This window comes from Convolutriloba macropyga, chromosome 14 (assembly GCF_964194025.1).
Source record: "Convolutriloba macropyga chromosome 14, txConMacr16.3, whole genome shotgun sequence".
Lineage (NCBI taxonomy): Eukaryota > Metazoa > Xenacoelomorpha > Acoela > Convolutidae > Convolutriloba > Convolutriloba macropyga.
The window spans coordinates 2205950-2232414 of record NC_134481.1 but is presented as its reverse complement, the minus strand read 5'-3'; the positions used below and the strand labels follow the sequence as shown (position 1 = coordinate 2232414).

Genomic DNA, 26465 nt, shown 5'->3' with positions numbered 1-26465 from the left:
TTCATGCTTTTGGTCTACAGCAAATCAGTGAACTTCAATTTGCATGTTATTAGACTATAAAATTTCAATTTCAAAAGAAAGTTAGCCATTATCTTTACGAGGCAAGAATTATGTATCATCCAAGTAGAGTATAGTGTCAAATTGTTCAACTTAATGGAGTCAGCCAACCTTACGTTTAAGCAACCTGTTTTAATGGAAACAGATTTCAACTGTATTTAAATTACCGCATTTAATTATGTCCCTCCTTTTACAAAAGTTGAGATTGTTGGAAAAAATCAAATCTTTGGAAGCGCCAGAATATGTTTGTGTTCACAAGACCATGAGTAATTCTGAACAGTGTAAGATAAATATGCAAAATATCATTACGTAACAAATGGCACATATTTGTATTAAAATTGGAACCAATATTTTGTCATTGTTCTTCACAAAACACATCGTTTTTCAAGTTCATGTTTATGATTTAAGATCTATTTGAGATTAAATTCTTAAGAGCCGAGAATTGATTAGATGTTCATTAATAATTAGTATCTTCAATCTTCGATTAGTAACCCGGAGGACTTTTACGCAATTATTCGCCAATAGTTTTCCTTCATTTTTGTCGAATTGACATGGAAAGTGACAAGTGCGAGTATCAATACTTGGCAAAATGAACTTAATGCCTTGTAATGATTGATGTCATATTTCTAAAGTTGCACAATTTTGAAAACAAATTGTAATGAATCAATATAAAACTCACAAATGTAGAGTTTACGTCGAATTCTATGAAACAGGACCATAAAATAGTAGTGTCAAACTTCGAATACCAGCGCCCTATGAGATTCCCTAATAATTCACAAAGTACACAAATTTACTGACCTCCATTTCTGAAGAAAAGACATCTACTTGTTCAGAGTAGTAGTTTGACACATCAGAGGACCCAGACGCCGACTTCACAGTGGCATACAGTCTGTTTGGATCCCACTGAAATTATTCAAAATATGACTACATTCTCTTCAAACAAAATGGAAGGAGCTATTTGCCAGCCTGTTTTTCTTCTTTTATCTTTGATTTATTGTTTTTTTTTCAGTTATAAACATAACTGACTAATGTCGGAGAAATTGCTCTCGCCTATTACGGGGGGTGGAGGGGAGTAACTAAAATCACTCAGGAAGCTTCAAAATGACGCTATTCGAGGTTATTATAGACCACTATAGTCACTAATAAAATTAAGTCGTTAAGTGAAAAAAAATTACATCAATTTCGTTGCACTTTTCATTTGATTTTTGGTAGTAAACTGCCGCCACTTGAGTTCAGCCGCTTAAAAATGTGAATGAGAGAGAATTTGATCACGCAAACGGAAGCATAGTCAAGGGCGCAGAAGTCACTCAAAGTCAAATCGGTCAAGCGAAAATTTTGCAGTTATTATTTAAGGGGTAGATTTGGGTGGAGCATGAGGGTAATTGCAGGGAGGATGGGGATTGGTTATGTGCCTATGAGGAGGGGGATCTCATTACATGGTCAATGTCCGAAAAGGCAAACAAATTTCAAAAATTGCGTTGCGTTTTGTGGAAACAACCATTTTGAGCACGTTGCAATACTGCCTAAATTTTATTAGTAACTTGAGACCAAATTTAAACTCTTAATTGTTCTTGGGATTAGTGCTGGGGGTGTTGGGTTATGGACTTTCGCAAGCGGAATAAAAAGCGTTTTTAACTAAGTAAAAGAATTAATTTCTCATAAAAATGAGAGAATAACAAAATGATATTTTACAGAAGAATTTAGAGATTTACAGGAGAGATCTGATTATTAGATCAAGATGGTGATTTGAATTTGGGGATGAAAAAGGACTCAAAAATCAGCTGTATATATACCCATTATCAGTGTGAAAAAGTCAAGATACAAAACTAATCCTAGCACCGTGATTTATAGTGGGGGTCGCAAGGGTTACCCAATATGGTTTGCTTCTGCAAATCAGTCGCAAAGGGAACCATAAATGGAATGCATTTGCACTTTTCTAAGAATTCATTCACACTTCCGGAGATATCATCATCATTTAATACATGCTGGGAAGATTTTACATCACTTAATCTAACTCTAATATTAGTTATCTAGATTCACCAATTTGAACCGAATATTGATTCTCAGCACCATTTCTTGACGATTCATTTATATAATTTCTTTGATCGAAGTCATATTGCTTGTCTTTCTAATCTGGTAAGTCAAACTTTCTTTCTAATTCTCACTAAGTTTAAGACTATAGTTTGATCGATATTCTAACACCCCCACTCAGACTTGAGCTGATTGCGTAGAGTCTGCTCCCATCGAAACTGCTCTGAATGTTTCCACTTTCGAAACGGGTAAGGACTTTGTGAAGATGTCCGCTGCCATTTTGTCTGTAGGGACGTAATGAATTGAAATAGTCCCATCCTCCGTCTTGTCCCGGATGAAGTGAAACTTTGTTTCAATGTGCTTGCTCCTTTTGTGCATGACTGGGTTTTGGCAAAGTCTGATACAACTTTGGTTGTCTTCTCCAATTGCTATTGGACGTTTCTGTTGGATGCCAAAATCCTCTAGAAGTTGTTTCAGGTAGAGTGCTTCCTGAACTGCTGCTGCCATGCCCTGATATTCTGCTTCTGATGAAGAAAGAGCAACTGTGGCCTGCTTCTTGACACCCCAGCTGAGTGCTGCGCCACGTCCGTTGAGCTTGAAGTAATAGCCCGTTGTTGATTTTCTGTCGTTCACATCTCCAGACGAGTCTGCATCACTTTCCCCCACTAAATCATAACTAGCCTCTTTTGTGTAAGTAAGTTTTAAACCTTTTGAACCTTGAAGATATCGCAGAAGTCGTTTTCCGCACATCCAGTGTTGATTGGTAGGTGCATTCAAGTGTCTGGACAGAATGTTGACTGTGAACATGATGTCTGGCCTCGTCTGTTTGGCCAGATACAGAAGTGATCCAACCAAGCTTCTGTAGATCCTCTGGTCCACTTCTTCGTCTCCGTTCTGTGCTGTCTGAAGTTTCAAATTCAAATCAGCTGGAGTTCTTGAGGGTTTGCATTGATCCATTTGAAACCCCTCAAGCATTGTTTCTATGTAGCGTTCTTGGTCGACTGTGACTTTGCCCTCTTCTCGTCTGATTCTAAGACCCAGAAACCAGTGTAGTCTCCCTCTGTCTTCCATGTGAAAGGTTGCTTCTAGTGCCTTCTTGACATCAGAGACCACTGTCATACTTTTTGATGCTACTATGATGTCGTCAACCCAGACCAAGATGAAAGTGTGATCCTCTGCCTCTGATCTTGCAAACAAGCAGTGATCGTTCCTGCTTCTGGTGAACCCCTGTCTCAGTAGGAAGTTTGCCAGCTCTTTGTACCAGTTGTTAGCAGCCTGTTTCAAACCATAAATTGATTTATTTAGTCGACATACTAACTTCTCCCCATCTGATCCGCGTTTTACAAACTCCTGTGGCTGTTCCAGATACACTTCTTCCTCGATTGGTGAGTGCAGGAAAGCAGTCTTGACATCAAATTGGTGCATCACATGGCCCTGCTTCGCTGATAGCTGAAGTAGAATCCTGAATGTCTCTGGCTTACAGGTAGGCGCAAAAGTCTCAAAGTAGTCCAGTCCTTCCACTTGTTTGAAGCCTTTCGCCACATAGCGCGCTTTGTATTTGTCCACTTGACCACTGGGTCCCAATTTCACTTTGTAGACCCATTTGCCCGGTATGACGTCCCTGTCTGTGGGTGGTCTCACTAGGTTCCAAGTCTCGTTGTCTTGGAGTGCCTTGACCTCGTCCTTCATTGCCCGGTGCCACTAGTCCCAATCGTCACCTTGCTTGGCTTCGTAGACTGTTTTGGGTTCCACATAGTCGCCCTCAGTCACAGCAAGATGGGTCCTGAGTTCTCCAAAAAATTGCGGAACATTCCTTGCTCGTGTCCCTCGTCTGGGCTCTGCTCTGTCCGCGTGTTCCAGTGCATCTTCATTGAAGCCAACTGTCTCTAACTGTGAGAAGTCTTCTGTGTCACTGTCTTCCAGGGACTCTGAGTCTCTGTGACTCCCTCTTGTTGCAGTAGATCCTTCATCTAGTGCTGTTTCTCCAACATCCGAGGCCTCTTGTCTCAGTGTTGTTTCTTGAGTATTCACGCTCCCTGCGTCATGCCACTCCTCCTTTATTGCAGTAGATGTGTCCTGTCGTTCTCTGTTGTCATCATCTTGATGACCATCATCTGGGTGCCAGATTCCCAGTTCCGACCCATCATCTAGTAGGTCAGCCGTTTCTTTGTTGTCAGGGATTGAGCCCACTTCAGACTCCTTGATGATCACATCTCGAACTGCCGTCACCTTGCGTGTGTTGGGTATGTACACCAGGTATCCGTTTTCTCCTTCAGTGTAACCCACAAACTTTCCTTCCAGTGCCTTGGGTTCAAGTTTGCTGACTTCTCTGTCCCTCTTCCTCATGAAGACTGTGCAACCAAAAATAGATAATTTACTAATTGAAAGCTTAGGTTTTATACCTCTCATCAGCTCTGCTGGGCATTTTTCTTCTCCTCGTCTCACAACCAAGTTTCTGATCCTTGCTGCGTGAAGAATTGCTGCTCCCCACATCATCTGGGGAAGTCCTGAGTCAATGAGCAAACATCTTGCCATCTCCAGCAGTGTCCTGTTGCACCTCTCAGCTAACCCATTCTGTTGTGGCGTCTCTGGTATGGTCTTTTCCTGTAGAATGCCTGCATCTAAGCAGTACGTCTTGAACTGCTCTGAGAGAAACTCCTTCGCATTGTCTTGCCTCAGCTTCATTGGGCGTCCCCACACTGAGAACAAATCTCTTCAGGCTGGCCAGTGCTTCACTCTTTGCCTTAAGCAAGTCCACAAACACAAACTTCGTGTACTGGTCTGCAAACACTATGCAGAAACGGAACCCTGACAGTGACTCTACTCTGAAAGGTCCCATCACGTCTGTGAACACCCTCTCCAGCTTCTCTTCTGCTTGGGTCTCTGCCACTCTTGGTACTGGAGTCTTTGTGATCTTGGCCAATGCACACACATTGCATACATCATCGAGTTCCCCCACTGTCTCTGGTGCATTCCTGACCACATCCGCTTGATTCAAATGACCCAATCGTCTGTGCCACTTCCTTGCACTGTCAAGTTTCACGCTGTTGGAACTCATCTTGAATTCTAGAACGCTGCAGGGTAAGTAAAACAAATTATTTTCTTGTGTTAGTTTTACCCGAGTTCCCTTCTGGAGTTTCATGCAGCTGTTTCCTCTCTCGAAAGTGAAGCTATGTCTCCACTCCGTGCATCTTGAGACTGATAGGAGGTTTGAAGAATAGTCCGGCACACACAACATTTTTGAGTTCGCATTGGAATTCCCCTTTGTTTGAGGGTATGCTGATCCTCACACAGCCTCTGCCCACCACTCTGGAAGCCTCTCCGTTGGGATTTCTGACCACTGATTGAATGGGCACAAAGTCCAGGAACGCATCGATGTTCGTCACTATGTGATCTGTGCAACCACTGTCCACTAGCATGCCTGCTGTCTTCCACTGGGTAAGAGCTGACCAGCATTCCTCGTCTGGTGTAGCCAATGTTGGACCCATTGCCACTGACTCATGTTTGCCTCCATCACTTTGTCTCTTGCATGCCCTGTCTAGGTGACCCTTCTCACCACACTTGCTGCATTGTGCTGTCTCCTTCTTCCTGCAGTCCTTGGCAAAGTGTCCAGGGATCCCACACACAAAGCAGTTTCCTTTCTTGGGTCCCTTCTTGAAGTCACGCTTCACTGCCAGTGCCACTGATCCACTTTGTCCCTTGTGTCTCTGCACCGTGCTCTCATGAAAGTTCTGCAGCCTTTTCCTCAACTCTGTGAAGTTCGTTGCCGGGTTGAAGCTTTCCTGTATAACAAAACTTTCATACCTCATTGGCAGACCATTGAGGACCAAGGCGTTGAAGAGGGTCTCTGAGACTGCTTCCCCTGCTTCTTGTAGCCTTGTGAGCAACTCCTGTCCTCTGATGAAGAAGCTGTCCAAATCCTCAGAATCCTCGAGCTGCAGTCGAGCAAGCTGTGCCACTAAAGTCACCACTGTCGGCGTCTCCACACTCTGAAATCTCTCTTGCAAAAGCTTCCAAGCCTTTGCGCCATCTCCAATGCCGTCATCTCCCACACAGTCATGTCTCATCAGCATGAGGGTTGTTGCATCAAGAGTCAGTGCCAGATGGCACCACACATTGTTCCGTTTCTCCTTGATGTCTGCAACTTCCTTCTCATATGCATCCTTCAGCACCTTGTGGTTCTTCTTTTCATCATTGGTTGCCCCATTGGCCAGTGGCGCAGGCTCATTGGGTTGCTCCTCTGTCTCCAGTAGTGATTTGTAGAGTCCCTTCGTCTGCATTATCGCCACAAATCTTGTGCTCCAGATTGGAAAGTCCTGTGCCTTTCCTGTGTAGGTCAGCAGCTTCACTGTCTGTTGATCCATTGAAGTTTGAGCAGGCAAAACAGTTGTGAAAAGAAAAGGTACTAAGCAGAAAAGGATTATGACTGTCAACAACAAATTAGTTTTGTTTTGGAAATTAATTTTATGACTTAGAAAATTGCTGGGCCCATAACCTGTTGGGTTATGGACTTTCGCAAGCGGAATAAAAAGCGTTTTTAACTAAGTAAAAGAATTAATTTCTCATAAAAATGAGAGAATAACAAAATGATATTTTACAGAAGAATTTAGAGATTTACAGGAGAGATCTGATTATTAGATCAAGATGGTGATTTGAATTTGGGGATGAAAAAGGACTCAAAAATCAGCTGTATATATACCCATTATCAGTGTGAAAAAGTCAAGATACAAAACTAATCCTAGCACCGTGATTTATAGTGGGGGTCGCAAGGGTTACCCAATATGGTTTGCTTCTGCAAATCAGTCGCAAAGGGAACCATAAATGGAATGCATTTGCACTTTTCTAAGAATTCATTCACACTTCCGGAGATATCATCATCATTTAATACATGCTGGGAAGATTTTACATCACTTAATCTAACTCTAATATTAGTTATCTAGATTCACCAATTTGAACCGAATATTGATTCTCAGTACCATTTCTTGACGATTCATTTATATAATTTCTTTGATCGAAGTCATATTGCTTGTCTTTCTAATCTGGTAAGTCAAACTTTCTTTCTAATTCTCACTAAGTTTAAGACTATAGTTTGATCGATATTCTAATTAGAAACTTGAGACCAAATTTAAACTCTTAATTGTTCTTGGGATTAGTGCTGGGGGTGATATCAAAACCACTATTCCACAATTAGTATCGAGAGGGACATTTCTGATATCTACAATTAGTTTTCTTTCACTTCGGTTATCAGTTACTGTATCTGTAGGAAAAGGGTAACTTTAAGCTAAATTGAACAACTAAGTAAGCCTTGTGCCATTCGTTCCTACAAACGCTAACATATCTTATCTTAAAACAAGGGATCTTTTCCGTTTGTGCCCCCCCCCCCCAGCCTAGTGCGTGCATATTATTTGCACCCCAAACGCATGTGCCATATTTTTATATAATGATTTACCATGTAATGGCACGTGCTGCAACTGGGGGTGGGGGGGGGGGGGCTTACAAGATCTAAAACATGGGTCGTGAAAAGCCCGACAACATCCATTATGCATATTTGATTTTTCGGACATTGGAGAGGTTACGCTGGTGTCTGAGGGTCTAGATGGTTAAGGTCAAGACTCCAAAACAGAAATCAAGGGTCTTTAACAAAATTCAATGTTCTAAAACAACTCATTTTTTGAAAAGACGGATGTCAAAGTTCAAGTAACGAACAAATTCCCTCAGTAAAAAAACCTGTTAAATACCGATACTCTTCGTCAGTCGCCGAAAAAACCTACAGAATGCCATACGCCTCTTCTCTTAACACAAAATTGAAGCAACTAGTTGCCAGCCCAAATTTGATTCGTAAAGAGACAAAGACGCGGACAAAAATTACTTCGAATTTTGCTCGAATGCAATTATTAACCAATTTCTTTACGCATCCTTTAATGATGCATAGTTTGCTCTAAAGAGTTTAAAAACATTTTTAATTTCATTTTTAATTTGGCCAACTGCCTGCCAGCTATTAGATGGATCGGTTATTTCTCAAAACAGTACGAACCAATTTTTGAACAGAGCAGGAAAATACCCAAAAGAGATATACAGGAAAAAAGGCGTATTTATTTGACGAAATGCCACAGTAAATCGTTATTAAGGAAAATATAACTTTTAATTTTATGCAATTTGAAGCTGACGAGTATCCACAAAAAAGGTTTTGAATTTTTAAATAAATCAATCTCAAAAATTACTTGCGATTCAAATAATTTCCAGCTATCGTTGAAATCATCAGGAGTAACTCTTGGCAATTCCTCTAAAAAATAATCTACTAAAAATGAAGATATTCAGATTTTTTCATTTCTACCTCACAGTGGTAATAAAATGGGAAAAATGATTATTTCGTTCATAAATATTTCTTAAGTGCAAACTATTTTGAAGCCATTTCGTTGTTAGACATACTCCTGTCTCTTAATACGAAGGGCTAGTATCAAAACCAACAGAAAACTAAGACTTAAAAGCGCAATGTTTAAGTAGCGGGCATCTGAAATTAGGCTTTATGGTTTATTCTGTTTTTATTTTTGATTTCAATTTTAGATAGTAATCTGTTCACTTTAGAATGTTTTGCAGAGCAACTGCTTCGTAAAAGCATTTCGAGCACAATGAGCGAAGAAGGAAACTAGCCTAGAGAAGTCAAAAGATTTCGAGTAAAATGTTTATCAAAACGAAAAAAAATTGTTCGAAGAAGTTTAATATAAATGGACAAAACAACTAGACAAAAGAATAACCAGGAACGCGCTCTGAGAACCATTTAAGAATCCGACCATAAAAATCGAAAATCAAACAGTAAAAATCAAAGTAAAATTGCCGCATGTAAACAAAAAATCACTCGCAAGAAAGCAAATTTGAGTTCAAGCACCGTTTGCTCACTCTATTTTAAAATTAGAGCGTTTAAAAAAATGTCAAAACATTGTAGTTATTTCTTACAAATAAATATAAAACTTAGAATTTCGTTTCCAAAATTATTATAGGTTTTCCTATTTTGAATGAATGTCTTGATAAGCTGTACCACCCTTGAGCACTGATTTGAGGTGATATTTAGCAAAGATATCAAAGACTAGACGGATAAACATTTTGCTTCCACTTTTGTTTTCTTAAACAATACGGTGAAGCCCATTTTTTTCTAATAGTGTAAATTTGATTTACAATATTTTTGAGAAAAAATTATAGCCCCCCGCTGTTGGGTTTTCAGACAAAAAAGCTGGCCAATAACAATAAAGGGCTGGGTAAGAAATTGTAAATTTTATTGTTGTTCTTTGCAAATTTGAAATTTAAATTTTTAGAAGAGGAGAATCTAAAATTGTTATCCGAATCGGTTGCTACTATAGCTATAGTTAGCTAGTTCTCTCTTGAAAATGTGAAACTAAATGAAACAATTTTTTTGCGCTTTTTGCCTAGACAAGTGGGCTGACCCCCCCCCCCCCCCCGTTTCTGCTCCCCCCTCCAAAAAAGCCTCAAATAAAAAAGTCACTTACCGTCCAACAGCGCGATCCCCATCGATCTGGTTCCCTTTCGTGTGTCTCAAATTGAACCACAATCCTCCCTCCGACCATAACATCATCTCCAGTAAGAATAAGAGCCTGCTTCTGATCTTCTTCCCATCTATTGCACTCGCTGTAGCCCACTTCCAGCTTCAGAGACGAATCCAAAGGAAGTCCGTTGTTGATGCCAGTGGCATAGCGCACTTTCAGCTGAAAACATCGACAGGCACCATTTAGCAAGTTAATTATGGCAATACGGTCGGGATGACAAAAAGTGCCAATTATAGTTTAGCATTATATTGCCCAAAAATACGAAATTAATTATTTTATTTACTTTATTTAACCTACTAGCTCTGATTCTCATTTTTCTCATTCGGCTGTAAAGTAAGCCAATGTAAAAGTAATCCCACCGAAAGTTATGTGATTTATCTGAAAAAGTACATAGTCAACTGAACATCAAAACTGCACGTATTAATTGCAATTACTAATGCATTCCTTTAATTTGTCCAAGAAGGATACTTTGTCAAAAATAAGTACTTTCTTTCGATCTAAATTGCTTCCGATCTACTTGGTCAATTTTTTGCAATAAGTTTCTGCTGGATCTTAAACCATGTTTTTCTATTAAGAACTAAACATACTCGGCAGATTACCGGAAAATAGCCACCATTGATTCCCATAATACCGATTTGGATTGAAGGAAAAGAAAAACGATGCTAAAATTGATTGTTGTAAAAAAAAAAACATTTCAAAAGTGCGAAATATTTTCATTGGATTTTGTAGTTATGCCTACTCCTGTTTCTTAAGGAGAAGATGCAGGGGCTAGTAATGCCAAACCGCTTAGAGACGTTAACTAAGACTTAAAACATACCCGGCAGATTGCCGGAAAATAGCCACCGTTGATTCCAATAAGCATGATTGAAAGAATAGAAGATATTGAAAAAAAAGATTTTTGTACAGAAGCATTTTTTAAATCCGATTTATTTTGATGGCATTTCGTAGTTGAACATACTTTTGTTTCTTAGAGAGAGGCTACAGGGGCTACTATCAATACCAATAAGCATAAGCGATGGTAACTAAGACTTATAGGAACGACGTTCAAATAGCGGGCATCTAAAATTGGGCATTATGGGTTTATCCCGTTTCTATTTCTGACTTCAATTTTTTATACTGACTCTGTTCATTTTGAATTGCTTTGCTGAGCAACTGATGTTCAAATTCACTTTTAGCAGAATGAGAGAAGAGAGAAACTAGCCTAGAGAAGTCAAAAAGATTTCACGCAAAATGTCGAAAAAGCGGCAAAATGGTAAAGCGAAAAAAGTTCGAAGTAAAAAAAAATAGGAGCGCTATAATAGCCGGCTGAGAAGATGAGGGCGGCTATTAACAAACTTAAAGTAGCGGGAAACTAGAATTAGCCTTTACGGATTTATCCCGTTTCTAATTTTGATACTGATTGTGTTCAATTAAGATTGCTTTGCTCAGCAACTGCTGTTTAAAAGCACCTTGAGCAGAATAAAACTAGCCTAGAGAAATCAAAAGATTTCATGCAAAATTTTGAACAAGCTGTGAACTAAGGTAAAGCGAAACAAATTTTATTCGACGAAAAAAATAGCCACAAGACTCCGAGTTCGCAATGAAATCATAACTTACACCCTAGCCAACCACTAACTGAGAAATCTATTAAACTGAAAGAGAAAACTAGCTGACCGATTGCCAGAAAAAAGCCGCAGTAGCTTTGTAGATCTGCAGTCTCAAATAAAACAGTAGAAAAGACAGACCAGAAAAATTCGTCTTCATTGAAGGCTGATATGTTATATTTTGATTAAAAATCTGTATTTTTGCTGCTTTGCTGCCTCTATTAAGTTTTTGCTGCCTCTACTAGCCGCCCTCTAATAACCTTCATTTAGAGTGACACACACCCATTTGACCTTATCTCTTTGGATTAAAGTAAATAAAAGTCAATTTCAAAGTGAGGAAGTCATTTTTGAGAGTGAGGTAAGTCAAGTGTGACCAAAAAGTTAATCACGCAAATGAACAAAAAAACTCGCTCCACTAAGAGCGAAAAATGATATCACGCACGCACTTCAGTTGCAATTGCATGAACGAATGAGAAAAAAGCAGATTTAAAGTGACTTCATATGGTCATAACAAAAATCGCGACGACGAAACAAAAAACTAAAAGAAGGCCAATAATAGCCCCAGCTATCGCTGTGCGACTTTTAAAGCCAAACAAACGTAGGAAACAAATCATCCCAGAACAAGCTAATTATTGAAAAATGACGCAACGTAGATGGAAAAGCATTTCCTTGCAAACTTTCTTTGAAACCATTGCATATAACGGAATGTTGTATAATTTCATAGTGCTCAACAAATGATGGAACATTATAACTCATAATAAATCTCGAGAGAGGCGAAAAACCGAGCACAAAATCCAATAAACGTAGTTACTGCCTGATTACTGCCTACCCGCACAAAACTGAAATGCATTAGAAAACACAAAAAATGATAAGTGAAAAAAAAGAAACGGCGTAGTTGATTAATTTATTTTTACGAAAACATGTGCAATCAAAAACTTACCTGTTTTCACTTGGTAACAGTACCCATACCAAAAAATCGATATACACAATTGAACATAAAAAATTTTGTGAAACAGAAGAAAAAAAGCATAAAAATTAGGCGAAAACTTCGCCTCAACTAAAACAACTTGAATTGATGTTAACAAAATCACAAACTCACAAAAACTCAATAAAAAACAAATTTCTACCAAAACAATTTCCAGAGACACTATAAAACATGATATAGCCGGCGGATTTCCGGAAAATAGCCCCCCGTTGACGCACTTGATGCACATCGGGATTGAAACAGAAAAAGAAAAAAAGAAACAATAGACTGAAACATTTTCTGTCTTTTTTTTCAGTGTCAAAAAGTGTTCTAATTTGGCGTACAGTTTCAGTTAAATTCTAAAACTACACTTAATTCGGCTTCTAAACTGAACGCTAATAAGCTTAATACAAATATCAGCTAGCAAACACTAATGAACTTTGATAACCTAATTCTCAAGGACTTAATGATCGGACTTAATCGGTTTATCCTGTCTCTTTTGATTTTGCTCTTGACTTTGACCATATTCATTATATTTCGTAATTCAATGGATGAAAGAAATTGAAATCCATTCAGTTGAAACAGTGAATGAAGTAAGTCAGAAGTCAAACGTGAAACCATTACTTATGTAAAACGAAAAACGTGATCAAAAGGTAAAGCGAATTAAAATAAAGAGAGCGCCTAAATAATAGCCGTTTGAGGGGCTGACGGGGGCTATTAAAAATAGAGCACAAAAATCGCTAAAAATGCGTCTAAACAGGCAAAGCCACGAGCTCAAGATTGCATATAAAACTCTAATCAAAGGTTGAGATGATCAAAGATGATCCCAAACGTACAGTTACGAATTAATAGGTTTGAAAAAAAAAAACAGTTTGTCAGGAAAATTGGAGTAAAAAACATAACCGGCAGATTGCCGCCGTTGATTCCAGTAAGCATGATTGGGATTGAATAGATATTGAAAAAAAAAAGATTTTTGTACAAAAACATTTTTTAAGTCCGATTTATTTTGATGGCATTTCGTAGTTGAACATACTTCTGTGTCTTAGAGAGAGGATACAGGGGCTACTATCAGTACCAATAAGCATTAAAGAGAAGTAGCTAATACTTACAGGAACGACGTTCAAATAGCGGGCATCTAAAATTGGGCTTTATGGGTTTATCCCGTTTCTATTTCTGACTTCATTTTTTATACTGACTCTGTTCATTTTGAATTGCTTTGCTGAGCAACTGATGTTCAAAATCACTTTTAGCAGAATGAATGAAGAGATAAACTAGCCTAGAGAAGTCAAAAAGATTTCACGCAAAATGTTGAAAAAGCGGCAAAATGAGGTAAAGCGAAACTTTTTATTCGACGAAGTAAAAAAACATAGCAGGACAAGTCCTGACGTACAATTCAAAGAATTTTCATTAACTAAACAGAAAACTAGACCTAAAACGGACTATGAATGGATTGGGAAAACCATTCAGAAAAAAGTCCGATACAAAAAATTGAAAAAACAGTAAAAATCCAAGTGAAATTGCCGCATGTGAACAAAAAACCACTAGCGAGAAAGCGAAACACCGTTTTCTTACTCTACTTTAAATTTAGAGCAAAAAATTTCACGCCGCAAAACCACTCGCTTTTTCGCTCCACTTCCTGTTTCGGCGTGACCAAAATCACTACTCCAATTTGACTTCAAAAATCATGAAAATGTGTGAACAGATCTTAAAAAAAAGACAGCGCCCCAATACAATTCAAATTCTTTGAATTGTAAAAAAAATAGGAGCGCTATAATAGCCGGCTGAGAAGATGAGGGCGGCTATTAACTAGAAAACTGATTCGAAAAAACCACACGTTATCAAAATATTTTGCACACTTGCCAAAATCTTTTCACGCCTACTTTTCTCGCTCTCTCTCTCTCTCAAAAACGCAGCATTAACTTAAACTCACTCTCTCCTCTCTGCTCTTCAATTCAATCAACACTTATTTTTCACAGACTTCTACATCCTGCTTTAAATACACTCCAAACAATTATCGATCAAAAAGAAGACGCTCCACCAATACTCCTCTTTGAGTCGTAAAAATAGGAGCGCTATAATACCCCACTGAGAAGCTGAAGGCGGCTATTAAAAAAGTGACGTTACTGACTCTTGCAAGCAAACTTCTTTGCCGTATTCTAAACACCCTAACAGTTTGTAAATTACATAAGTTGCTCAATTTCCGTTGTCGAGCAAAAAGAGGGCAAAAAGTTGCTCTGAATAATTTGTATGACTGACCGTGTGATTGAATTTTCCTGGTCTAACCACTTTGGGACAAGAGAATGAATCGGCACATTCCACTATGATCTCATTTGGTTCAACTTTGATAGAGGCAGAGGCCTCTTGAGTCGGCAGCTCGCTGTTCTCTTGCTCCTTAGTCACAACCCAACACCTACAAATAGCCACCATATCAATGCCAGGGGAGCCAAGGGTGCTCGCAACGGCAGGAAGAGATGCGTGAATTAATAGGGTTTGATATTGGGCTCCATTAACCGTTCAAAAATTTTGTTGATCTGAGGCAAAAATTTTTACTTTCATCCGAATTTAAATATAGTAAAACCAATATATCTGTAATTCACTAAAATATTTAATCGCTTAAACCCAAACCCTGACGAACTGGATGCCTTTATGTATATGGTCTTGGGTCTCCGCCGGAGGTCTTATGTCTTCAAATTGGGGGGTGCGACCAAATTCACTAAGTTAGTAGGGTCAGCAATTTAATTGTCAAAGCGTCTTCACATGTGATTATACTGTATTTGACCTATCTCGACCTCAAGGAATCTTGCCATTTATATTGAGAATACAAATCTATATCAATTTTAATCATTTGCAGTAAGATATTCGAATGGGCTATCTACAACTACGTGAATAGTCCACTCAAAGGATTTCAATTTCCTATTTCACAGTAATTGGATTTCACAGCAAACATTTCACAGTTTTTATTCCCAAACAAAGCAATGAATGATCAAGACTTAATTCAGGATGACAATAAATGTTGCCTTTAAAAAAAGGTTTCCATAACTGTGCGTTAAAAGGCCTAAAGAACTCACCAGACCAGCGAGGAACACCCTCAGACACTTAAAAATATGTGGATTTGTCAAGAGACGCAGCAGAAAAGGTGTGCTAGGGAGCAGGAAGTTTTCGACTGAAATGTCACTTTTACGGATAAAACTAGAGCATCTCCAGAAAAGGAATTGTTGGAATTTCTCAAAGAAATGGATTTCTTTGCCAAATTTTGAAAAGCATTATCATAGCTTTATTTTTCATTTTATACAAATGTCAACATTTTTTGGCAAAAAGGAGTGAGAGATACCGCAATCTCCAGCAAATGGCCCGGAGATCAATATTAATGAACATTTTGGCAGCCTAGTGTATGTGCGCTCGACAGGTTTTCCATTGACGATAGGGAGAAAAGGAAGAAAAAAACTCTTTGAGCAGATAGTTTCTCAAACCTCCCATTGATAGAATTGGAAGGATGTAAAAAATTGTAACGCAGATTAACAAAGCGAACATACATTATCAAACGGACAAATTCACATTACATCAGACAGCTGTTTCGATATCAGAAGCACTTGAAACACTCACGTGCACATTTTCAAATGCCGAAAGTCTGCAGTGCCAGAAGTTATAATGCCAGAAGTTGCTACTTAGCCAGAAGTTGAATTTTGTTGACTTTCGTCATTTTAAAACGTGCGCGTTTCGTGTTTTAAGCATGGTTAAGTGACTCTGCAGAAGTCACTTCGAAATTCTGACTTAAAATCTCGAACCGCTTCGCGGTTCTCGATAAACGCCAGAAGTTCTGAGTGACTTCAAGCAGAGTCACTTAACCAAAACTTAAATTCTGATTGCCAAAAATTATATGGTTAACGCCATGAACAATGATCAAGACCTACTTATGAACCTAAGATGGTTATAGTAATACAGACTATATTACTGTTGCTCTCAGTTGCACCTAAGTGTCCGTCTATTGGAATTATTGTTACCATGAAACTAATATAGAATTTAATGAGTATTTAGACAGAGCAATTCAGAGTGAGTTAAAAAAGACTAACGATATTTTCTTGGCATTATAGTTTGCATCCATTGCAGCATCCACAACCTCCTGTTCAATTTTGAACTTCCAATCATTGTCCGCAGTCTAAACAAACCTCAATCTAAAATTCATTCGATTAAGGCAAACAGTTTGATTTTACTATATAAAAAGAATCATAAATTGTAAAATAATGAAATAAACTTTATTGCACGAATAGCACGTGATTGTCCTCAAAAATAATTATTGAACTAGAGCCGAAAATCGTTGGTGGAGCGGGTGGGAGGAGGCGGATTGTTATTCTTTTGGAGAAGGGGGAGGTGGGTGGGGTAAGCCGAATGTGGGGTGGGGGTCAACGGGTTCGATCTGAGAGGCTACAGGCGGAATGAGGTGGAGGGCGTGGATGAGGGGGAGTTGACCGTGTGTGTTGAATATGTGGCGTGATGATAAGTTTTTCTCAAAAAATTAGATTAAAAAAAACAAAACAGAAAATGAACGTAAAAATGACGCTAGCGAAAACAAAAAACTACTAGAGAGAAAAGTAAATTTGAATCTAACAAAAAACTAGGCCTAGAATGAACAATGAATGGATTGGGAAAACCATTTAGAAAAAATCCGATCCAAAAAATTGAAAAAAAAAACAGTAAAAACCGAAGTGAAATTGCCGCATGTGAACTTAAAACCACTAGCGAGAAAGCGAATTTTTTCAAACACTGTTTTCTGACTCTACTTTGAAATTAGAGCGAAAAAAAATTTCACGCCGCAAAACCACTCGCTTTTCTGCTCCATTTCCTGTTTCGGCGTGACCAAAATCACTACTCCAATTTGACTTCAAAAATCAAATGAGTGAACAGATCTAAAAAAAAACTAGCAGGAATAATTCCGGAAACGACTCGAAGTGGAACTCCACTTAAACGCCATCCACTTAAACTACTCATCAGACAAAACGTGCCTCCACTAATTTAGGATTATCTTGAAACGAAACCATAAAACAAAAAAGTAAAAATAAAATCTATTAAAATATGATAAAAAAAAATCTGATCAATTTTTGTCATAAATTGAGACCCCGAAATAACTATCTCTGCCAAAATTACTTCATCAACACAATTACTACCTACTAAAACCACATACAAAAATTTTGAAATATATTTGAAGCCAATTCATGAAAAAATAAGCTCTTACAAACAACTTCGATTAAAAAACTGGAAATAGTTAATAAATTTTGTAATATTACAGAAGCACACATATCCAAAGAAAAATTCCTTTCAGACAATAGGGTATCCAGATGCTCGCAAAGCAATAGGCAAGTCATAAGCCAAGAAACTTGTCCAAAGAACAGAAAAAAAACGAAAAATTGCAAAAAAATTAAGAAAATTAGTTTCAATTTTCGCCCTTTTTAGTCATATTTCTTGTCATATTTCTAATCATATTTCTAGTCAAAAATGCTTCATATCCACAGAACTGTAACCACTTGCTAACGAAAAATTGCTCAAGTAAGAGAAGTCTTTTCAATACCCATTTGAGGCAGTAAAACAAAAAGTCCAAAATTCGCAAAAATTAGCCCAAAAATCAGCAAAGTACAAGAAAAACCTCCGAATTAGCATAAAATTCATATAAATTTCCAGAAGCCAACCACTACCAAAACCGGCCTAAACTTGAAAAAAAAACTGCTTTAAAATGCCGCACGTGAAAAAAAATTTTCGCTCGCTTACCGAATTTTTTTTCACACCTCTATTTCTCGCTCTCTAAAAAACAGCGATATGAACAAAAAACCACTCTCTTTTCGCTCCACTCTTCATTTTGTTCAGCAACAAAATCACTCCAAATTTTTTCACGTGTTTCATTTCCTGCTTCAAAAATCACTCCAATAAAATTGATTAAAAAAAGCACTTCTCCAATACTCCTCTTCGAGTCGTAAAAAGACAGGCCCCCAATACAATTCAAATTCTTTGAATTGTAAAAAACCAAGAGAAGGCCAATAATAGCCCCAGCTATCGCTGTGCGGCTATTAATAAACAATGAATTTTTGAGAGGCAGTGCCTCTCTCTACTTACTGGTTCTTGTGTGATTGGGAGGGGTGCTTCGTCCAATTTGCAACTCAATTCATAGACTGGATTCTCAACTGGCTGTCCGTAAGTGTACTCCGCACTCAGCACTCCACTCACTTCCTCTGCCTTCCCCTTCACCACAGCAACTGAAACACCAAATTAAATCATATCCCAACTTCAACAATGCCTTCATTTCAAGCTGACCTTTTCGAAATAAAAAAACCAGGTCAAAATTCTTGTCGTTATTTGCCACTTAACTGTTCAAGTTGAATAAGGCTAACCCTTGTATTATTTTGAATGCAAAGCGCCTTAAGTGTACACGAGTTTAAATGGTTACTTAAAAAGTTACCAGGCACAAAATATTTAATTTTAATTTAGCTTTGAAAAGGGGTAAATTTTCCATAACGTAGGAGCGGCCTTAAAAAGTTTTTGAGCCTCAAATACTTGAGATTTTCAAACAATTAGTGAAATGCGTATGAGGAGCAAACTAATTCAGCAATTAAAGTGAGGAAATGCACCTATTACTTCTATCTAAACGTTATACGTTTATTGAATTGATGATGTTGCTGGTGTAACACATAATGCCTATTTGAAAAACTTTAACATAGCTGGCAAATTGTCGGAAAATAAACACGTCGGAATTGAAACAGCAGAGATAGAAATCGACAGAACTTTAAGTGCCAAAAAGAATTGCAATTTGGTACGCAATTTCCATAAGATTCAAAAGTTACACTTTACTTAGCTTTTAAACTGAAAGCTATTGAGCTTAATACTACTGCACCATGACTTACGGACCGGGCATTATCGGTTTATCTTTTTATTATGATTTAGCTCCCTTGACCGTAATTAATTGAATGCATTTAAAATTCATTCATTCAGCAGAAACAGTGAGTTAGCTAAGGAAAACATGATCGAAAACATTCAGTAAAAATGTGATCGAAAGATAAAACAAATTTAAAAAATCAGGACATGTGATGAAATACAATTCAAGGAATATAAACAATGATGTCGAAAAAACAACGCTTCAAAAATCTAAAACTTAATTCAATTCTTTCCAAAAATAGAGATCTGAAAGTTAATGGGTCCAACAACGCTAAAATAGGACTTTAGACAGCAGGCACCATTTTTGCAGTAAACTACAGAGACAAATGAAAACACTTAAGGGACCACTTGGCACAAGCAATAAAAACGGGCAATAATCAAAAGTTCATAAAATATTGGCAAATTCAGCAAAATCATTAGCAAATAACTGACATATTTAAATAAACTGAATTATGCCTCAAAGGAGAGCACATGAGACCTATAAATAATAGAATTAACCCACCGAAAAAAAAACGCAATTTCAATAGATTGCAAAAAACTAAGAACTCGTTCATATTTTTTGAAACAAGAATATTGCTCATTTTTTTGGAAACCAGTTGTGTTGAAATCATGAAAAAAATAGAAATGAAACAAGGCACCTATTTAGTTCCAATAGAGTCAGTTCCAATTAAATCCCATAAAAAGCCAAAGAGAACCGTCGTAAATCAGACGTTAAAGTGGCAAAATCCTGTAAGTCACTAGAACCAGTTCTACCAAAGTCGTGGAAACAGTTAGATATTAATAGCAGCAATTAAATAAATTCTAATATGAATTATCCCAGCGCCAAGACCCCTGACATTGACAAGACTACGTGGTAGACAAATTAAGAGTATAAAAGCTGTAAAAATCCAAAAAAAACAGTGTTTTGAGAACAAGGTATGTCAGTCTCGTTAAAACCATTAGCTTTCATTAGAAAACAAATTTGGACATGAATATCATTATTGAGACTAAGCGACAGAACAACAAAAAATTACAAAAAAGGCAAAATGCAAAAACTCAGAAAAATTTTTTTGAAAACAAAATATCTCAAAGTCGTGAAAATCGTTAGATATGAATTGAGGTCAATAAATGAATTCAAATCTGCCTCCTAAGGGAGTCAATGACACCGATTATTGTTGAGAATAAGTCACAATACAATACAACCAAAAAAACTTAAAACGAAAAAAAATCAATTACTTTTTAAAAACATAGCCAGCAGATTGCCGGAAAATAGCCGCAGTAACGCGCTTGATGGACATCAGGATTGAAACAAAGAAAAAAGAAATAAATTGGCCGAATCATTTTCTGCTCTTTTCAGTGTCAAAAAATGTTCTATTTTGGCGTGCAGTTTCAGTTGGATTCTAAAATTATACTTAATTCAGCTTCTGAACTGAAAGCTAATAAGCTTAATGCCAACATCAGCTAGCAAACACTCTAATGAACTTTGATAACCTAGTTCTCAATGACTTAATGACCGGGCTTTATCGGTTTATCCCGTCTCTTTTGATTTTGATCTTCTGACTTTGACATTATTCACCACATTGCGTTGCGTAATTGAATGCGTGACAGAATCTAAAATCCATTCAGAAGTAAAACGTGAAAATCGTAACTTATGAAAAACGAAGCAGCTTGAAAAAATTCACGCCAAAAGCTCGCTCTATTTTTGCTCCTTTTACTACTCCAAGATAGGTAACATAACTACCTCAAATTGAGTTTGGCCTAAGGATAGCAAAACTAAAAAGCTTTCAAAAAAATGTCAAAACATAACCGACTAAACGTCGGAAGAATTACTCTCGAACGACTAGTGGGAGCTCTAAGTAATTGCAGCCGGCTTCAGTCGGGGGGGGGGGAGCTTAAATGGGACTAAGAAGTTCAATAGTGGGCTTCAAATAACCACATTAGAGGTTAACATAAACTAATATTAAATTTAAAGTGACAAATGGCTTCCTTTCGGCGCATTTTTCATTTGACTTTTTGTATTAAATTGCCGCCAATTAAGTTCAACTGCTTGAAATTGTGATTGAGAGAGAATTTTAGATCACGCGAAACGCAAAAAGTCAAGGGCGTAAAAATCACTCGAAAAGTCAAAACGGTCAAGCGAAAATTTTGCATAAAAAAGACACACACGTTTACAATAATTGCTATGAATTCGTTCAAGAGCAATTAAAAACCATGAGCACGAATTTTGACGTCGAATTTCGTTGTCCTCAAAACCATTTTTTCTAGACAATTATTTAGCGCATTTTTAGGCCCTAAAGAAGTCTAATTGACCCCCCAAAAATCGAAATCTGTTTGACCATGCAAAATTTCGGGTACCCAAAACATGAAAAATGCACACTAACTATTAATATAAACTCATTTATAGTTCTAGTTATACATCATGTGGTTATAGAGAAGACTTAAAACTGACTAGAAGCACTAATAAAAGCGTCACTTTTTGGCAAGCAAAAACATCAAACTGTCTCTCCTTGAGATTAAGTGCTTCGAAAAATTTGACAACAGCTAAATTAATATATGACATTTAAAACATGAAAGTAAAAATTTGGTCTTTGAAAGGATGAAAAGCAAGTAAACACATAAATAGTAATACACTTCGTGTCACTTAAGGCATGTCAGTGTACAGGTAAGAAATTTTTAATTACAACCAGTTATTTTTAGCTATTAACGATTAAAACTTAATTGACCGAAAAATATCAGAGATATAGAAAAATTTGGCTGCCAAGCGAATAAAATCAAACGTAGTTTTTTTCCGTTCGACAATGACGCGTATTCATGTAGACACATGTATATATTTTATTCGGACTAGAGTATAACACATGTATTAGTGTAAAAAATAATTTGCAAAGAAACATTTTGAATTTTAATTTAGACCTTTAAACCAAGCAGACTTGAAAAAGTTCGGGGGTGAAGGGGGGGGGTATTTTAAAGGAAGTTTCTCAAAGTTTAATTTCTTGATTTAGAGATTTATACTTCTAACACGTCTTAGAAATGTCGTTCTTAAATACTTTGACAACTTTTCCTTTTTCTACTAATTCAAAATTGAAAACCTAGTATCATGTTCAAGCAAAGCATGATATATAAAATCTCATCTAAATGACCTCTTCCGAAATGCTATTAGTCAGCAACACAGTTTATATAAGGTATTGAATACAGTGTCACGCGACTCGACTGAAGGAATCTGTCTGGCTGCAAACCAGGCAATTATTTCTCATGACAGCCAATTAAATAAACAGTAAACAAATCAAGCAAACAAATTTAACTACCGAACCAGTTATGAACACATTTCATAATTTCCCTCACCGCAGCCAACATTATGAAGCCCGGTGCCGTGAATATTAGCAAAGTAAAATAAGCCGAATGGAATATTAGAGGAAAGGGAGACATTAACCAATCCGATTTCACAGAAATCCCGAATGTTATTGCGCGACATATTTGGTTCGATGTGACAGATTCATATCAAGTCCCATGAGTGCGCTGATAATTATCATGAATTGCGGTCTTCGAGCAAAGTTAAATTTGCTTAATTGTCGGCTAAAATGTGTGTCAGCCAATTGACAGGCAACGACTATCAACACCGAAGAGGTGTATAGTCTGGCCTACAATTCCTAGCCGAGAGAAATGAGCAAGTTTACCAGCTTTAGGGGTATTGGCCGACATACAAATTACAAACAAGCCAACTTGCCCACAAATTTCATCAGGGCGAAGTCGAAAAAGCCGAAATAAAAATGAATCGTTTCCTGGTGTCTAACAATTTTTATTAGCATATTTCAGGCACCATTTTTTTTAAAGTATTAAATGAGAGCATCAAAAACTGATATCGCTATTAGACCGTAGAGATCCGTTTTCAAACACCTCATAGGCTTCAATTCCAAATTCGGTTAAAAAAAGAAACAAAGCTGGTAAATTGCCAGAAAATAGCCCCAATAGCTTCATAGATCAGTAGTCTCAAAAAGAAGGTAAAAAAGACAGACCAAAAAAAGAAACTCATTCTTTTCATTAAGGGCTAAGATGTTATATTTTGATTATGAATCTGTATAACTTATTGCTGATTCCATTAGCTGATCTTAAATAACCTTCAATTAGAGTGACAAGAACTCGCTTGACCTTATCTCTTTGAATTGAAGCAAAGTCTGAGGTAAGTCACGTGTGACCAAAATTTAATTACGCGAATGAACAAAAAACTAGCTCCACCAACAGTGAAAAATGACGTCACGCACGCAATTCAGTTGAAATTCAATGAACGAATAAAAAAGCAGATTTGAAGTGGTTGTGATGTCACATGGTCGTAACAAAAATCTTGAGGACGAAATAAATAAAAAAAAAACCAAGAGAAGGCCAATAATAGCCTCAGCTATCGCTTCGCGGCTAATAAAAAATAATAAAATCAGGGTGATGACGATAAACGTACATACAATAGAATGATAGTTAGTTGATAGCTAGTTAGAATACACTAATTGCTTACTTTATGAAAAAGACTAATTAATTTTAGTAACAAAACCTTGCAAAGTTTCTGGAAAGTGATATAACCGGAAACTGAAATTATTTTGTTGTTGAAAGAGAAAACATTTCTTTTGTGAATTATTCGTTCTAGGATTTGGTTATACAGAGAGCAAACCCTGTAAATTTTTAAAAATCTTAGTCCTTTTTCTAGTCAAAATTGGACTAGTTGATGACATGGATAAGAAAAACTAGCTAACCTATTTTATCAGAAACATTTCCAGAATTGTGAAGAGAACGAGAAATTGCATCAAGAGTTGGTAAACAGAAGAATTACGCAAAATACTTTTTGCGAATAAATGAAAAAAGTGGGCTAAAAGGTTGAAAAAATTTGGAATAGCTGTGAAGTTCGACTGTCTAATTATCATCAGGAAAAGTTTTATTTGATTAGAGAATGAAAATTGAAAGCACAAAGTTATTAAAACCATACATAAAACCATCATTTTGGTTATCTTTCTCTCTCTTTCTCTCAATCTTCTCAATTCTAACTTTAGTTTCCGTATTTCTTTCATTGAAAATAATTGTTGCCAAAACGAAGTTTTTCTTTGATTTCACAGACCAATACTAGAAATAGTAGCAAGAGAAACCTTTAGTTACCGAGTTAAAAAAACAATTAAACGTGTTCGCGGAAAAAATCCATGTAAAACCTTCTTTAGGCTGCAGATATAAACCACCCAATTAAAAAACGGACAGTTAGTTTTAAAAAACTATTTACTTAAAACCTATGATAAAATGAAGGGCAGATTTCAACAGATCTGCGATTAGGCTGACAGTAAGATGCCATTTCATTTATTCTGCAAAAAATGACAGAATAAAAAAAACTTCAGATGTCTCCTTATAGCAACTAATAACATGCTGTATTTCATTTAAAATAGCGTACAGAGAAAGGTGTCTCTATCCTTATTGGCATCGCTTTTCTTAACAGGATAAAATTTGCAGAACAAGATACACCGCACGTTACCTGAAAATAAACATCACGTTGTCGAAATCGCCTCAGAAAAAGGGGGCCACGAACTGGCTCACTGCCATTCCACAAACGATACGGTTTCACGCCAACAAAATCGAAATCCATGACAAGTTGTGTACTCGGTACAATCTTGGATCAGAAAAACCTGTCGACTGCCTCTGTGAAAACAGTTCCTACGAAGCCACATTTTCCACTGTGCAAAAGAGATATATCAACATTCGACACAACGAAATTAGAGACACGTCCGCAAAAAAAAGTGACGTATGGTATGATGCCAAAGTTGAGGCATCATTTCAGCTGCTAGAAAAAAATTTTGAAAAATTTAAAAGCACAGATGACAACGCTCGCCTAGTCAACAAGGCAAATGGCTTATGGGGGTCTAAATTCAATAGGCAAAAAATTTTAATCCATTGGCCTAGTCATTTTCAAAAGAAAACGATGTCCTTAAAAATTTGTTCCGCTTGCCATTTCGTGCATGGCGGCGCAGGGTCGTGTGCGACACGCATATTAAGGCAACTAGTAATCAAAATCACGCAACTAGTAATAAAAAAAAGACAAACTCGACAACCATTCAAAGGAAAAGAAGGAAACATAAACCTTGATTTTGGGGCCTTGATATTCTTGCTCTCAAAATCCCTTTAACCAAGAAACTTTATTTCAGAACAAGAGCAACTTTGATCACTCAAAAATGAACTAAATTGTTGAAAAGTTACTCGAAGAACATTCTAGAACAAAAGCGTCGATCACTCAAAAATGAAGAACTAAATTGTTTAAAAGTTACTTAAAGCATATTCTAGAACAAAAGCGTGTTTTCTAGAACAAAAAGATATATACGTTTACAATAATTGCTAAAAACTTCGTTCGAGAGCAATTAACATAACATAGCCGGCAGATTGCCGGAAATTAGCCGCGATAGAATCTTGTGGCCTGCCATGGAATTGAAACAACTAAAGAAATAAGATAGACAGATTGAGCACCAGTCCTTCAATAGACCACTGGACTTTTTGGGTTAAATTCGGACGGTCATTTTTGATGAGACATACGCTCTATAAGGAAAAAGCCCTAATAAAGCTTTTTCAAAATTAATATTCGAAATCAAAAACTCAAGACTCTGATACTCAAGAATTAGGGCATATACGTTTGGCACTACTAGGACGCACACTATTAATCTTTAACCCTTAAATATTAACAAAATTTTAAGTCCATTAAGTGAGTTCATAAGTCATTTTTTTAGTGAGGTGAGTCACGCAATTAACCTAAAAGCAGAACAAATAGCGTCAGGCACAAAAATTTTAACTGCAAAGCAGTAGAAGTCACTGAAATAGAAGAAATCCGATCCAAAACATTGAAAAAACAGTAAAAATTAGAGTGAAATTGCCGCATGTGAACAAAAAAACCACTAGCGAGTGAGCGATTATTTTCAAACAGCGTTTTCTCACTCTACTTTAAATTTAGAGCGAAAAAAATCAAGCTGCAAAATCACTCGCTTTTTCGCCCCACTTCCTGTTTCGGCGTGACCAAAATCACAACTCCAATTTGAATTCAAAAATCATGGAAATCTGAACAGATCATAAAAAAAGACAGAGCCCCAATACAATTCAAATTCTTTGAATTGTAAAAAACCACGATGGCACCAATAATAGCCGCTATCGCTTCGCATCTATTTAGAGAACAGAATGGACTAACATTGGGCGAATTGCTCTCAAGCGACCGGCGAGCTGTTGAAGAGCCGCCTTTAGACAAATTAGATCGCCATAACACCTTTTGGAAACCGAACAAAGGGAAGGGACCAATAACACCCTTCTGTTTGATAAAACAGGAGGGTGCATACAAGGCGGCTGATTAGCTATAGCGGGTATTAATCAATGCCT

General features: G+C 37.1%; 1 protein-coding gene across 1 annotated transcript in view; it reads right to left on the bottom strand.

The window, feature by feature from the left end:
* The window catches only part of LOC142353372 (pregnancy zone protein-like), a 153043-nt gene that overhangs the window by 106863 nt on the left and 19715 nt on the right, over positions 1 to 26465 (bottom strand). The window contains exons 7-11 of the mRNA XM_075405604.1: positions 18297 to 18436; positions 16265 to 16350; positions 14451 to 14604; positions 9591 to 9806; positions 856 to 960 (exon numbers count right to left, since the gene is read on the bottom strand). Coding sequence (XP_075261719.1) covers positions 856 to 960; positions 9591 to 9806; positions 14451 to 14604; positions 16265 to 16350; positions 18297 to 18436 — 701 coding nt within the window. The remainder of the gene's footprint in view (positions 1 to 855; positions 961 to 9590; positions 9807 to 14450; positions 14605 to 16264; positions 16351 to 18296; positions 18437 to 26465) is intronic.